The 16,154-nt window shown below is 51.5% G+C and overlaps 1 protein-coding gene across 1 annotated transcript in view; it reads right to left on the bottom strand.

The window, feature by feature from the left end:
- Positions 1–5,818, bottom strand: part of DAPK2 (death associated protein kinase 2) — a 125,311-nt gene extending 119,493 nt beyond the window's left edge. Inside the window, exon 1 of the mRNA XM_060095256.1 lies at positions 5,742–5,818. Coding sequence (XP_059951239.1) covers positions 5,742–5,818 — 77 coding nt within the window. The remainder of the gene's footprint in view (positions 1–5,741) is intronic.
- Between the last annotated feature and the right edge of the window lie 10,336 nt (positions 5,819–16,154).

The following is a 16,154-nucleotide window of genomic DNA, read 5'->3' as shown; positions in this document are numbered from 1 at the left end:
CTGTTTAGGAAGGGTGAGGCTTGAGAGCAGTGGCTCCTTCCACGGCCCAAGGCTCCTGTCCGTATAAAAGGGGATTCTGCAGGTTAAGTGCCTAGCAGTGTGCCTTGCACACGTGAGCCTCCTGTACGTAGCAGGGCTTCTGGCTGCTATCTTCACCAGGGGAGCTGGGGAGGTTATGATGGGATGTGTGGGGTAACGAATGGTGAGATAGGCTCCCTGAGAGAGGTGAGGGCTGTGGATAAAAGTTGAATTTACATATAGAGAGGTTTTCCTCTGTTTGTTTAAACCAGCACAGTGTAGTTGAAAAGCTTCTTTAAGTTTCAGCTCCTATATTGCTGGCTCTGTGACTTTGGACAAATCACCTCCCTCCTCTGGGCCTCACTTTTCTTGTCTATAAAACGGAGATCTGGACTAAATTCTTGTTGAGATCCAGTTCAACAGTAACATTTTATGATTTTATGTCCATCTAATAATTTAAAAATCTAAGTGAAGTAATATAAGTATAGGAAAAAAGAAACCACTGATCATTATATGCTGCTTACATTAAATTACCTTGTACCCTTAGACACACAGTAGTCATCATTGGGCCTATCCACCAGCACCCTTCCCCGGGGAACATCAATTCTTCCCAAATGCTCACCTTTCTGACTCTGACCCTGCTACCCTACCCTCAAGGTCAAAGAAAAGACTACCCTACCATATATTCTCCCCCACTCCCCAAAAGCAGTCAAATTAAAGAGAAAAATAAGTTTGTGCTTTGTGGGTCCTTACGGTGTGGTGGCCAGAGCCCTAGAGTAGGAGTCAGACCACCTGTGCCCACCCTGGTCTATCACCTGTTCACCGTGTGACCTTGGACAAGCCACTTCCCCTCTCTGGTCTCAGCCTCATCTATAAAATGAGGGGTTAGATGGGTTTCTCTTTAGGAGCCTTGCTCTGCCCTACAGTGGCTACCCAGGCTGGGAGAGGCCAGAAGCTGCAGGCCAGCATTCCTCCAACTGTTCCCAGAAACAGCCGACAACCTCCAGCATCTCCAGCAGGCTGGTGCCTAAATGTGAGCCAGAAAATCAGGTGAGATGCGCAGGGCCAGGTGGGCCCCAGCCATGCCCAAGACTCTCAGGCCAGGGCATGATGTCCACATCCAAAGCTGGATTCTGCAGCTTTTCTCACAGATGTTCTCTTATTTGTAGGATAAGGACATACAAGGCCTCCAAAGGCATCAGAAACATGCCCTTCAGGGACCAGACCAGGGCGAGTGGACTTAAAGATTCCTTGTTTGTTAATGTATAGTTTTAGTTCAGATACAATATACCTGCAAGAAAATGTACACATACAAGTATGGCTTAACGTATTTTCAGGAAATTAACACATCAGTTAAACAGGCACCCAGATCAAGAAATAGAACAATACCTGTCCCCCAGAAATCCCTCTCATGCCCCCATTCAGTCACTAGTACCTCAAGAATCACCACTATTCTGATTTCTAGCACCATGGATTCATTTTGCCTGTCTTGAATTTGACACAAATGCAATTATACCGTACGGGCTCTTTTGAATCTGGCTTCCTTCGTTCAGCATGATGTTTGTGTGAGCTCCATCTGTCATTGCAGGTAAAAAAAATGAAAAGTGACTCTCACTCATTTTCATTTTTGCATAGTAAGGACTTAATGAGGCGCTAAAGTCGATGAGACAGCCCCGAGTCTAGGTGAGGGTGCTCACAGACAGCCGAGGAAGCAGGTGTATATAAAGCTCCGCCCAAACCTAAGAACAACCCCTCCTGCTGTTCCTCCTGCAGAGACCCACACTGTCCTCCTGGGAGGCTCTAGAAGTGGGAGACGGGGCCTTGACACCCAAACTTACTTCAAAGGCCAGAAGCTCTTGTTCACTGAACACTTCCCCTGTGCCCAGCTCTGTGAGGGACACCGCAGACTCAGCATCCCATTTAATCCCCACAACCACAAGGTAGCTACTGTTATTATTCCTATCTTACAGGCAAAAATAAACTCAGGCTCAGAGAGGTCAAGTAAGTTGCCCTCAGGTTGCACAGCTAGGAAAGGGACCCAGACCTCAAACTGCGTGTCCCCAAAGGCCAAATCTCACCACCAGTCTGTGTTGGCAGAGAGCTCGCAGGCTGGGTCTGGCCTCTAGCTATATATCCGACCTCATCTAGCACTGCTTGCCCCCAGCTCACATTCCACGGCCACACTGGCCTCCTGCCAGCAGCTCAGGTCCCAGGCTCTCCCCACCTCGGGGCCTGCATCCATGCTGCTTCCCCTGCCTGTGCATTTACCCTCAGCCACTTCCTCGGAGCAGCCTCCCCAGCCACCCAGGGCAAACTACATCCCCTATTCTCTCTCAGAGCATCCCACTCTCTCCTTTCATAGCCCATCACACACTCTATAGTGACTTGTCCTTTTGTGATCCCTCAATCACTTGTTCCGTGTCTTCCTCCACCAATGGAACACAAGCTGCAAGAGGACAGGAACGTCGATTTTGTTCATCACTGCCTCGGACAACGCCTGGCACGAGGTACACCCGCAATAGTGTGTTATGTGAAGAAGAGAGGAGGAGAGACAGATAGCACACCGCCCCTTCTGAAGCCCAGCAGTCATCTGAAGGCAGTTCTAGTTCCAGCCTGTTTATGGCCCCCGGCAAGACCCTTCCCCTCTCTGAGCCTCAGTTTCCTCAACTGTCCGACGAGGGTCTTGGAAGAAAGACCTCTAAAGGCCTTCCAGCTCACCGGACCTCTAGACCAGCGGTCCCCAACCTTTTTGGCACCAGGGACCGTTTTCATGGAAGACGATTTTTCCACGGACGGGGAGGGGGGATGGCTCAGGCGGTAATGAGAGCGATGGGGAGCCGCAGATGAAGCTTTGCTCACTTGCCTGCCGCTCACCTCCTGCCGTGTGGCCCGGTTCCTAACAGGCTGTGGACCGGTCCCAGGGGTTGGGGACTCCTGCTCTAGACCACAAATCCTAGGACGACAAGCCATTCCAAAGGCCTCAGGCCTTTGCTGCCTCTTACTCACCCTATGTCCAGCCAGCACCTTAGAATCTTAGAAAAGTTGCAGGTGCCAGGGGGTGGGGGGGAGGTTCCTCCAAGGCTCCCCAGGCTGTGAGGTACCTGGGGCCTTCACACCCTGTTGTAGATGGATGACCCCAGAGCATGAGGTCTCTTCCAGTTCTAATAGCTCTGAGGTATGGAATGGGGGAGAGACAGGACTAAGAAGGAATAACAGATGAATTCCACGGGAAACGTCTACTTCCTTCTTCAGAGCCCAAGCCCCACCCCATTCCTGACTTCTCAGCTCTCAGCCCACCTGACATAGTCCCATCCAACGCTGCCCTCGTTATGTGCACAGCTGCCTCTACAGACAGGCTGGAGCTCCAGGAGGGCAAAGACTCCCCGTGTCATGCTCATCTCTGTACCCAGAGCACTTGGCACAGACCCTTACACATAGGACATGGCCAACATGGGGCCATTGAATCAAAAGCCACTGGTAGGACCTGCCAGGGTCTGTGGCTAAGGGTGCCACTTTGCCCCCGGCATCACCAAGTTCAGGAGAAGCACCCAAGGCGAAGAGAACCTTGCTTCTCACTCAGAGGCAGAGTCCAGCTGACCACCCTCCAGCCTCTTCCCAGCCCTTCACAGGCCCCGGATTGCCAGTGGCAATGGCCCAGACAGAAGGCTGAGGAATCTCCCCCTCTGGGACACTCTGGGACTCTGCAGACACTTGCTTCTTGACCCATCCAGTCAAGCAGGACAAGCACTCCCTAAACTTGAAGAAGCCGCACTTTCTTTTTTCTGGCCTCACCACGCGGCTTGTAGGATCTTAGTTCTTAGTTCCCTGACCAGGGATTGAACCCGGCCTGGCAGTGAAAGCACCGAGTCCTAACCACTGGACCACCAGGGAATTCCCATAACTGCACTTTCCATTCTTCTCTGAGTAAGGCTCCTCTGGCTTTGAAGTTCTTTCTAGTTTTTGAAAAAAATAAAAGTACCCAGTGACCCAACTTCTAGTTATCTATCTTAAGGAAACAGTCAAAAATAGGATCAGAAATGTCTGTTAAGGGATGTTCATGATAGCTTTAGCAATGAAAAATTTAAAAAATTAAATGGAAACTGCATATTTTTAACAGTAGGGGAAATGGCTGAATAATTGAGGCATGCATATACAAGGGAATATATAATTGCATTTAAAATATTTAATGACATGAGCAAACCTGTATGATACATTAAGATGTAATATTTAAAACTCTATTAAAACACTAACCTATAAATTCAGTGTGCTTAAAATAAAAGGAAATAAATATATACATATATTTGCAAAAAATAAACAAAAGAGAAGAAAAGAAAGTAAAAGAATTAGTCCTGGGCTTCCCTGGTGGCGTAGTGGTTGGGGGTCCGCCTGCCGATGCAGGGGACACGGGTTCGTGCCCCGATCCCGGAGGATCCCACATGCCGTGGAGCGGCTGGGCCCGTGAGCCATGGCCGCGGAGCCTGTGTGTCCGGAGCCTGTGCTCCGCAACGGGAGAGGCCACAACAGTGAGAGGCCCGCGTACCGCAAAAAAAAAAAAAAAAAAAGAATTAGTCCTGACACAGGAGCTCTTTAAAGGGAAAGGCTCCCGTTGTGCATCATGGATACAGTGAAGGCCCTGAACCCCCAGATTTTTACTCTGCTGGGTGTGTGGAGGGGTTGGGCCAGGTGTACTGCAAGTATGTGTGAGTGTACAAGAACCATGTGCACTGGAGAGAGCACGACAGGTGTGCAGGCACAGACTGGACTGGCCAGATGTTGGCCATGTCACTTGCTGGCTGAGCAACTTGGGGCAACTTGCTTAAGCTCTTTGGACCACAGTTTCCTCAAGAAAAATAAGAGTAAAAATAATTCCCATTTCATGAATTGTTGTGAGACTCAAACTCCAAGATTGGCATTCTGTAATCATTAAAATACCACCTGAATACTAGCATTTGTTACAAATGAGAGGCAAGAAGAGAGCTTCAGAAAATCTTCATTCCTCTGCAGACAGTAACTACTTTCAGATCTGAGTTTACTCCTGTCTGTGTTGTGGGTTTAGCAAACCTGAAAATGCACCCAATAACTCAGATCCGAGGAACCTTCACAACTAGGCTCGTGTGGCTTGTCACTCAATCTAAAGCCATTTTCAGGAGGATGATTTCACCTCCCATTCAGGCTCTGAGCTTACAGAACAAAATCCTGAGAGCTGTGGAGGGACTTCCTTGGTGGTCCAGTAGTTAAGACTTCATGCTCCCAATGCAGGGGGCCAGGGTTCGATCCCTGGTCAGGGAACTAGATCCCACATGCTGCAACTAAGAGCCCATGTGCCGCAACTAAGACCCGGCACAGCTAAATAAATAAATAAACATTTAAAAAAAAAACAAACCTGGGAGCCACGGAGAATCCCAAGTGGGATTCAGAGAAGAAAACCAACAGGTCATATCTCAGTCCAGAGCCTGGGGAGGATTTTGGGAGCAAAGTAACAGATACGACAAGAATCATTTAGATTCACTGTTAACTGTCAGCCAGGTTATACTGAAAACACGGAAGTCAGCACTTCTAGTCCCTTCTGCTGGCAAGTCTTCATTTCCAAGAGATGATTCCTTGCAGAGGCACCCATGAAGATGAATAAACCTCAGGACTGTTTTTAAGGCTTCCCACGAGTCCTGTGACAAGCCCATGCCCTACAAGATCTACTAACCAGTACACCTCTCACAGCCACTCACCTCCCCAGCTCCTCCCCGATGTCATAAAAGTCCTCCACCTTCTGCTGCTTGAACGTCTCCATGTTTGGGCTCCTCATTGAGGCCTGGAGCGTACAGCCCTGAAACATGAAAAAACCTGAGGTTAGGACAGACGTGTCAATTGGTACCAGCCTGAACCTAGGCCCAAAAGTAATTGGCTGCGTGGGAGCTAATAATTTAAGGATAACCCACAGCCCTCATTCCTCAAGAACAGCCTTGATCAAGCCTTTCCTCACCTGTGACCAATGATGTATCACTCTTATTTGATTTATATTAATCACATTTGTCAAGGAGACAGAAAAATAGCCCTCCTCACTTCTTCCGATCTGCTCTGAACAAGTTCAGAGAAACAGGGCCATAGGCAACTTCGGCAATTTGTTCTCATGAAATTCAGGTCTACTGAGAAAAGAGGCAGCTGTGATGCAGGAAAAACAACTCGTTTTTGAGTCAGAAGTTCCAGGTTCAAGTCCCACAGTTGCCTACGTCATTTAAACTGCAGAGTCTTAACTTCCTCATCTGTAAAAGGGATTAGTACTGTAAACACCACTGCAAATCAGGCTATTAATTTTATAAACCACAAAATGCAGTAGAAAGGTAAGGGATGTGCATGACCTCAGCTCCTACAGGCGCTGTGCCACCCAATTTGGAGTCTGAACTGATTTCAAACTCTCTCACTCATCTCCCTAAGGGAAAGATGCCTGGGAGTGCTGTGACAAATTACAGTAGGCACCAGGAGTTAGGAGCCTGAGGTTCTAGTTGCAATTTTGCCCACAACTAGCTCTATGACCTCATCTCTTGTCAGAGGGAGGAGGCTGTTTCCTCGTCTGTAAAATGGAGCTAACTCTGCCTACCCAGGGCACATTAATGAGAACCACAGGACTACTCTGAACCATGCAGAGTACTCACCACTCCACCAGAAGAGACTGTCTGCATCCTCCCTTGGGATCCTCCTGCCCTAAGGAGCTCACCCATTCCTGGGACAGCCACATGCCACCCTGGACAGCACCCCGAGGGCAGGGCCCAGGACACAGCCTGCACATCACAAAGATAAAACCAGCTACCTGTGGATGCATCTTCCAAGAGTCATTAGCAAAGGCCTGTCAGAGCTCGTTTTGGCTAGTGCTGGCAGCTTTTCTTCTGCCTGGCAATCAGATACCAACCACGGCCGGGCCCCATGAACCCCAAAAGACTGTTTTCACCAGGCTGGGTGGAGGCACCATTACATAAGGGCACGTCTCATCAGCGCCAAGTGGCTGAAGCTGTTCTAACTCTCAGGTGATGTTACATTTCACCCTCTTTCCTCCACCTCTGCCCCCTACAAACCAGAGCTCTGGTACCAACGTGCCACCTGCCTCCCTCCCTTCCATCGAGTCACACACATCCCTGAAGACCTCCAGGCAGAGCTGGCCTGGCTCCCAGGCCTTACTCTCAGGGCCACCTGCCAACCTCCTGCCTGTGCATCACCCATCCTGCTCCCTGCTTGGTCTTCAATCCATGCTCAGCCAGGGCCTGGCAAGCATGGAATCCTGAGAAAAGCAGGCTCCAGGATCCCCGGTTCTAGGCTAATCTGGGTGTATATTAGCCATGTGACCCATAGCACGTTGGCACCCTCTCTGGGATTCAATCCCCCTCCTCTGTAAACTGGGGTGATGACGTCTATATCACATACTTCACACATCCATGTGAGGATCCACTGTGATAAGGACATAAACTGCTGGGCAAATAAGAACGATGATTATTATTGTTATTTGACTCATTCCAGGCCATTGTTTGTGTTTCTGCTTCCCACAGCCATTGAGACACCAATTCTGTTCCCTTCTGAAGAAAAGGTACTGGGATCCTCCTGGCAAGTTTGGCTTGAGCAGAATCAGAAGTTTGGCCCCCTTCGCCCCCAACCCCCATTCCTGGCAAACCTCCCGAGACTAGCACTGAGGGAGGCAGGACTGCTATCTATCATCTTCTTTTTGCTGAAAAAACACTTCTAAATAAACCATTTGGGTCAGATCCTGGGGGTGGAGGTGATAGTAGCTACTAATTTCCCACAGCTAGATGGAAGCAGAAAACTCAGAAAAAATTCTGTTGGCAGATACCCTGAGAATGGTCCCAGGAACAGCTATGATCCTCCATTTGGCAAGAGGTCAGCTGCATTCGCTATCAGGAACTGAGCTGGATTTGAAGAAGCCCCACCTCCCCAGAAAACAATGAGCCCCTGCCTTGTGCTCCACATCCTGAGTGACCAGAACTTGGGGGCCAGGGGAGTCCCCTAAGCTCAAACGAGCCCCACCAGTTTGGCCCCAACTCACCATTTCAGCATAGCCCCCTCCCCCATAAATCCTATATTACAGGCAAAAGTAGACCTTTCCCATTCCCCCAAAACTTTCACCCCTGCCACACCCCAGCTCAAGTTGGGCCCTTTTCAGGAGGTTGGGGGGGGGGCACCTGGAGAGCCCTCCTAGCAAAACTCTTCCCTTCCCACAAAGCCAGGCTCAAATGCTACCATCTCTATGAGCCTCCATGACCCTTTTTCTTGCCAAAACAGATTAAAACTCTCTTCCTCTTTAAATTCCCAAAGAGGGCTCTTTACACATTTTTAGGGTTAGAGCCTATCACGTTCTGGCTTATTTCATAGTCTATGTCAATGTGTAACCTAGAGGGAGAGAGTATAGGTTCCACAGGCACACAGGTCTGGGTTCATATCCCAGCTCTGCCACTTACTAGCAAACAGCACAAGACAACTTTTCTGAGCTTCAAATTACTTACATAGAAAATGAGTCTAGACAATGCCTAGTGTTAGTGAATATTTGGAGAACTCTCAAAACTGCTAGGGAGAGTATTCACTGGGACTACTTTGGAAAACTATTGGGCAGTTTCTATGGACATACCTAAGAGAAAGCAGATGTTTTCCAAAATGGTCCACGTTAGAACGTTCACAGCAGCACTATCAGTAATAACTAAAATTTGGAAACAACCAAATGGCCATCAACAGAAGAATGGATAAATAAATTGAGTTATACCCATACAATGAAATTATTATACAACAATGAGAAAAAGTGAACTACTGCTCCCAGCAACAATGTGGATGAAACTCACAAACATAATGTTGAATGTTGAATGAAAAAAGCCAGACACAAAGGACTACAGACTGTGTGATTCCCTTTAGGTAAAACAAATCCATGGTGCTAGAAGTCATAATAGTTGTTACGCCTCGGTCAGGGGTTGTGCCTGGAAGGGGACATAAGGAGGTTTCTGGGTGCTGACAATGCTGTTTCTTGATGGTATGTACACTGATTTTGTATGCAATCAAAATTTTACATAATTAAAACATGAGTCTAGTATCTACTGGACAAATGAGATAACATAACGTAAAGTGTTTTTAATAGTCCTTGGCTGGTTCCAACAAATGTGAGTTCCTTCCCTCCTGCCTATTGTCTTGGAGCCTCATGAGGGCAGGAGTCGTGACATTCTCACCTCTGTCCCCTTGTGGTAGCTGGTGCACAGCAGGCACTCCATGAATGTTGGCTGATTTTTTTTTTTTTTTTTTTTTGCTGTACGCGGGCCTCTCACTGCTGTGGCCTCTCCCGTTGCGGAGCACAGGCTCCGGACACACAGGCTCCGGACACACAGGCTCCGCGGCCATGGCTCGCGGGCCCAGCCGCTCCGCGGCATGTGGGATCCTCCGGGATCGGGGCACGAACCCGTGTCCCCTGCATCGGCAGGCGGACTCTCAACCACTGCGCCACCAGGGAAGCCCGGCTGATTTAAATTTAGTGCCCCAGCTGTCTTTCTCAAGGCTGCTGCTCAGAAAGCTCATCAGGTAAAAGCAGCTGATAACAACTCAAAGCCCCTTCATAATATCTCTTCCCAAGATGAATTTGCATTTTACCAGTTTAGAAACATGAAACTAAAGGGGAGACATTCTGAGGTGGAATTACAGTCACCAGCTAGGACCCAGAGAAGGACCCAGAGATACAGGCATCTTTCTGGCCCTGAAAAGATGAAACCACATGGCAGAGGGCACAGGCCATTGGCTCCAGACATCCCACGGTTGAGGCCCATCTTAATGCCTACATTTCTCTTAATGGAATCTCTAGAATTCACATTCCTGCCCCCAACCCTAATACTAGGCAACACTTCTGAAAGGTTAACACAGAGTTCCTAAAACCTCACAAAAAGAGATCTCTAAGAACATCTAGGGGATTTTTAGACTCTGCTCAGGAGCTGCCAGCATGAGGAAGGGGAGCCAGAGAAGTTCCACTTTATCTACACTGTATGTTGGGGTTCTGTGTAAGAATTCATGGGTGGGAGGAGTTTGAAAACCACTGCTGTCTGGTCAAACCCACTTGTTTTACAAGAGAAGGAAACTGAGGTCCAGATGGGGGAAAGGACTCGCTAAAAGTCACACAGCTAGCCCACTCCAGCTGCTCTTCCCCCAGCTTCTGTTGACAGTACCCTCAACCCTCCAATGGTGGCACGAGGGTCACGAAGTCGGTGGCCTCCTGAGGGACAACCTGGGAGGAGGCCTCCAGGGCTGGAGGATCATCCCATAAGGAAGTTTCAACCCTACTAAGCCCTTCCCCCATGGGCCCCAGCTCACCCTGCTGAACTCTCAGACATCCTCACCCAGTGCAAGTCTGTGAAATGGGATCATGATTGCCCCCTTACACCCGCCCCCATCACATTCAGGAGGAGGCTGCCAACAGAAGGGAGAGGCATCCAGCATTACAGTGTCCCTCCATGCATTGGAGGCTTTGACCCACCCTGATCTCTGATGAGGAAGCTGGGGCTCAGAGAAGATAAGCCACCTGCCTAAGCTGACATGAGAAAACTATCTTCCTGGTAAAGGTCCAGCTCCCCTGGGCAGCCTGCTTGGTCACCCCCCACATCTAACAACCAGGGAGGCCTTAGGGAGAGGGTCAGGGTCAGTTCAGATCTTCTTCCTGCCAGTGGGAAACTCGTCCCAAACCAGCACACACCCACTCAAATCCACACACCCCTGCACCCCCTGCCCAAGCCTCTCTCAAAGCTGCCGAATGGGGCCACTTCAGGTGCTAAAAACACATCTTGGCAGATGGGTGGTTTGGGGAAGAACAGGACTCCGGAGGAAATCGTGAAGAGGCCAACGTACCAGCACCCCTCCGTCACCAGGGCTCTCCCAGGAATACCTTACACGGAGGCAGCTGAGAAATACAATGTCAGAAACCACAGCAGCGGCCCCCAGCTGCCCCCCACCGGATTCTTGAGTACAAGGTGTCGGGGGCCACCCGCCCCCAGCGACCTTCCCACCTGCCAGTTAGGCAGCAGCTATGCATCCTCTCTTCCGGTGAGCACTCCAACCTACCACCTGCCTGGTCTCAGCGCTTACGGCTCGGGCCTCCTCTCCCTCCCAAAGTGAGAAGACTAATTTCCACCTTGCAGAGTTACAGTGAGGATCAGGCAGACGCACACATGCCATGAGACATCCACAGTGCCTGAACCATAGTCGGGTAAACCGTTGACAACACCCTCCTATGCCGGGGTCCAAACCCCAGCCTGCCGCAGAGCAACTGGCTGCCGCCCTGCCCAGCCTAACTCTGCCCCAGCCCACGCTCCCGACTGGGACCACAGCTTCATTCTGCCACAGAGAAAGCTGACTGGGTACGGAGCACCCTCCTCGCATCACCTCTTCGTAAGAGGGCGAGAAGGAGGTATGCGAGGCAGATGATGCTGAAAAGATCTGGGCCCTCTCCTCCCGTAAATCTGGGGCCCTCCCCCGCGTCAAGGGGTTCTCACTTGATGGAAGTCTGTCTCCCGTCCTCCCTAGGTGCCAGGTCTGCCCGCCGCTCCCAGCCGGTTCCTCGGGTCAAAGTGCCGGACTTCGGAGCGAGCCCTAGAGGCCCAGCGGGCAGTCCCTGAGGTCCAGGGCCGGCCAGAGCACCCAAGGCCAAGGCCGGCCATACCCGGGGGCGGCGTCAGGGACCGGGCCGCTGACTTGCCCCGGAGCAGTTTTGCCCCCGCTAGCCCGAGCCCCGAGGCGCGCGCCCTGTCCTGCCCGTCGAGCCCGCAGACGGGCGCTACTCACGGCGGGAGGCTGCGCGGCGCCGGGCGTGGAGGCGCGGTAGGCACGGGGAGCGCGACCGGGCGCGCTGCTCTCTGCTCTGCTCGGCTCCCTGCGCGGTGGGCGCCCGCCTGCCCGCAGAGCCGCGGAGGAGCCGAGAGGGCGGGGCGGCCGGTCCCGTCCCAGGCGCCGGCTGGAGGCGCACCCGGAGGCCCGAGACGGCGCTCGGAGCGCCCCCTACCGGGAGTCCCCTCAGGACAGCCCCCGGGTGAGGGCCGAGAGCCTCCCTGCCAGGTCGGAGCAGGCACCTCCTGGGCCCTGAGGTTCCCTGGAGAGGGGGCGAGAGCCAGTGGCAAGGCCTGGCGTCTTCACGGGCTCTGCCGCTTACATGATGTGTGGCCTTGGACAGGTCGGCTAACCTCTCCAAGCCTAATCTGGAAACTGATTTAAATGAGCTGATACGCTTCATATAGCCTGGCATGATCACTCAGAAAGTGGTATCTCCTTGTCCCCAGTTTCCACCGTGAAAGAGGAAGTCCCACCAGAGAACATGCCCCTTCCTCCCTCCCAGTCAGAGTGCTCCGACAACGGACAGATTCTTCTGGAAACCTCACCATCCACGGTTCACAGTGGGGTGGGGGCCGAGAGGGGGAGGGACACTTCCCTCCTCACAACCCCACCCCATCCCCTCATCCCCACCCCAACTTGGGAGTAGCCTGGCTTCCGTGCCCCCAGCCCTGCCTGGCACGTTGGTGAAGGCCCACATCACCATCAAGGCTTCCCTAATGAAAGGCTTGGGAGTGGAGTGCTCCTCTCTTCCTTCTGCCAAAAATCCCGGGAGGAAAAAGGAATGAGAGTGGAGGGGGTGGTGGAAGGACATGGAAACAGAATGTAAGTCAAGTTCAGTGGTCTTATTTCAAGACAAGAGGCTGTTTAGGGAGAATAAATGAAGGCCCCTTCCCAGACCCTCCATCCCTAATTCATCCAGGGCACTCCTCAAGACAGTCCGAGAGGGAAGGGTGATAGGTTCAGAGTCCTACATTTTTTTTGTGTGTGTGTGGTACGCGGGCCTCTCACTGTTGTGGCCTCTCCCGTTGTGGAGCACAGGCTCAGCAGCCATGGCCCATGGGCCCAGCCGCTCCGTGGCATGTGGGATCTTCCCGGACCGGGGCACGAACCCGTGTCCCCTGCATCAGCAGGCGGACTCTCAACCACTGCGCCACCAGGGAAGCCCCAGAGTCCTACATTTGGTTCAAAGTCCTGCTCTGCCGTTCCCGGTGTGGATATAGTCTTGGGCATGGCACCTGACCTTATTCTTCATCAGTAAAGTAGGTAAACATTCCTTCTTACAGCGTCTGATGGAGCTATTGTGGGACTAAAATGAGACAAAATGTGTAAGATGCACCTAGAGGACCTCTACCTGTGTGAGCAAGCCCCCTGTCCCCTCTTTAGCCTTTCCCAACACTGGGGTACTGAGATGTACAGATCAACCAGCCCTCTCCCACTCCCCAGCTGACTGGTACTTCAGAGTCTGTGACAGCCTCTAGAAAGACCCCAGTGCTTCCTTGTTCATAAACTTGACAACATTCCAGGACAGTGCAGGCTTTGAGCCACCTCTCCCAAGAGCACCAGGCTACCTTGAGAAAGTAATATCCAAGACCAGAGGTGGCTCTCCAAGTCAGTGGCCACAGGAGGACAACCACTGGTGAGGTTTCACCAGCATTAGGAGGCCCTTCATCCTCAGACCATCCTCAAACCTCCTCCCCCATTTCCAGTTAGCTATTGCTGTGTCATAAACCACCCCAGCCTGTGGCATGAAACAATTCTGTTAGGCTCATGCCTTGAGGGTCAGAAACACAGAGAGTGCATGGTACATATGGCTTATCTCTGCTGCACGATGTCTGGGGCTTCAAATGGGGAGACTTCAGTGGGTGGGAGTGACTTGAATGGCTGGGGGCTGGAATCATCTGAAGGCTCCTTCCTTCACATGGCCAGTGCCTGTGCTATGATAAATCCAAGGCTGGGCTCAGGCGAGACTGCGGAGCACCTACATGTAGCCTCTCCATCCCTTCCCCCTCTGAGTCTCATGCTTAGTACCTAATTTGCAGCAGCAATGTCCCCTTGCCCAAGGCAAAAAAGACATTCTTGAATTTGACACATGGCAAACTAGTCAGAGAGTGCAATCATCCCATCCAGCCATGTTATTCTTCAGAGGAGGAAACTGAGGCTCAAGGAAGAGAAATGACTTGCTCAAGGTCACACATCTGGTGAGGGGCAGAGCTAGGATTAGAGCCAGGCCCCCTCCCCATTTGCAGTTTGGTGCTCTTTCCATTCTACTTGCCAAATGCAATGCCTAGGGCGGTACCACCTGGAAATGCATTTTATGCTTGGGGTGGAGTGAGTTCATCAGAACCTCCCCTGAGAGCAGTAACAGGCTACTGAGCACTGAACATGGGACCGAGGTGGCAGTGGGCAGGGAAGGGAAAACCCTGAGGGTGGTGGCAGCAAGGACACCTACTCCAGAATGAAGTCAGGAGGAGGTCCAGGTATTAAGAGCTAAGAATTATCTCAGCCTCAGTTCCTGCGTGGTTCCAAATGCCTCACCTGGCATTTAAGGCTCCGACCTGCATTTCCCCACTGTGTACGCACATCCTCTGCCCTCTCGTGTGTGCACATCCAGCTCTCTTGCCAGCTTGGATTATTGGCTGTTCCTGCCCCCATACTTTTGTTTAAGCCATTCCATCACCACCCCCTCATCCCATCCTACAAAACCCAAACCATCCCTCAAGGGCCCTCTCAGGTGACATATCTTCCATGGACATTTCCCCGATCTGCCCTCTGGATGCCTTTCTCCCCTGAACCCTACCACTCTTGGCTTGTACCTAATTGTCATTCCCCTTCCTCTATTTTAGTTGTAATTAGCGTCTAGTTCTCTTTTCCTCAAGGGCAAGGACAACGCTTTGTTCATCTTTGTGCCCATACAATGCCTGACACCCCCAGCCCAGTAAAGCCTGTTAAATTGAATTACTAGAATGTAAATGTCACAAGGTAAGGGACCATAACTGTTTTGTTTTCTATTGTCCCCCAAGGGCACCCAAGTCCCTGGCACTTAATCATATGTCGGATGGAGAGATGTATAATTAAAGTTAATAACTGCCACATATTACAGTCCAGGAGTTCTCAGCCCTGAATGCACATCAGAATCACACTGGGAGTGTTTTAAAATCCTAATGCTCAGACTGCACCCCACACCGATTACATCAGAACCTCTGGGAGTGGGAGCTGGGCTTCAGTCGTGGTTAAAATGCCCCAGGTGGTTCCAATGTATAGGCTGAGAACCACTCTGTTCATGTCCCAGAGACCTGGGGAAATGAAAGCCTCCTCCATCAACCCACCAAACCACAGACACATCTGAGCACCTGCTTTGTGCAAGACACTCCCCCAGCCTGTGAGACTGGTGAGTCACAGGAGCCTGAAGCTTCCACAGGATGAGAAGACAAGCCCGCGGGGAAGACGTAACCATGGGGGGCACTAAAGGGCAATGAAAGTGGGGATATCCTAAGGCACACTTTGGCGCCTGGCAAGTTTACAGAGCCTACCAACCTGCTGACGAGGAGACAAGAGCCAGGACTGAGATGCTGCATGTGTGGGCCGGGGCAGCCGGCACTGGGGTTGGCATAGAGGATGCATGGTGCGAGGGCTAAATGCAGGGACTCCGATGCCGGATGCCTACTGTGGATCCCAAAGAGCAACCTACCGTGTGATCCCAGGCAACCTTCTCGGGTTTTTGTTGTTTTGTTTTTCGGTTTTGGGGTTTTTTGGCAGCGCCACGTGGCATGTGGGATCTTAGTTCCCTGACCAGGGATTGAACCCTCACCTCCTGCCGTGGAAGTGCGGAGTCTTAACCACTGGACTGCCGGGGAAGTCCCCCAGGGAACCATCTTGATCTCTCTGTGCCTCATTATCCCCATGGGTTGTTGTGACCATTCCATTAGTTACGGTTATGTGTGCACTTGGATCAGTGTCTGGCCCATAAGTGCTCGATGAGTATTGCTATGTTTATTGTCCCGTAAATGTCTGGTGTGAGCTCCCCTAGAGAAGGAAATGGATCTTACTCATCTTTACAGCCCACCCATCCCCAGCCTGGCCCTGAGCAGGTCCAGAACGAGTCAAATGAAGACTGGACTGCCGGCTGCTTGACAGTGGGTCCAGTGCTGGCAGCTTTCTTATGCTATCAGGACAGGCCAGGAGAGGACACAGCTGGCTCCTCCCCAGCTGGCTAGCCCCCTGGGTAGAAGGCAGGCAGGAAGACTCCTCCTCTCAGTGGTGGTCAGTGACCTGGTTCCTCAGTCCTTCCCAGC

This window comes from Mesoplodon densirostris, chromosome 4 (assembly GCF_025265405.1).
Source record: "Mesoplodon densirostris isolate mMesDen1 chromosome 4, mMesDen1 primary haplotype, whole genome shotgun sequence".
In the NCBI taxonomy this organism is placed as follows: Eukaryota; Metazoa; Chordata; class Mammalia; order Artiodactyla; family Ziphiidae; genus Mesoplodon; species Mesoplodon densirostris.
This window is presented reverse-complemented; position numbering and strand designations above follow the sequence as displayed.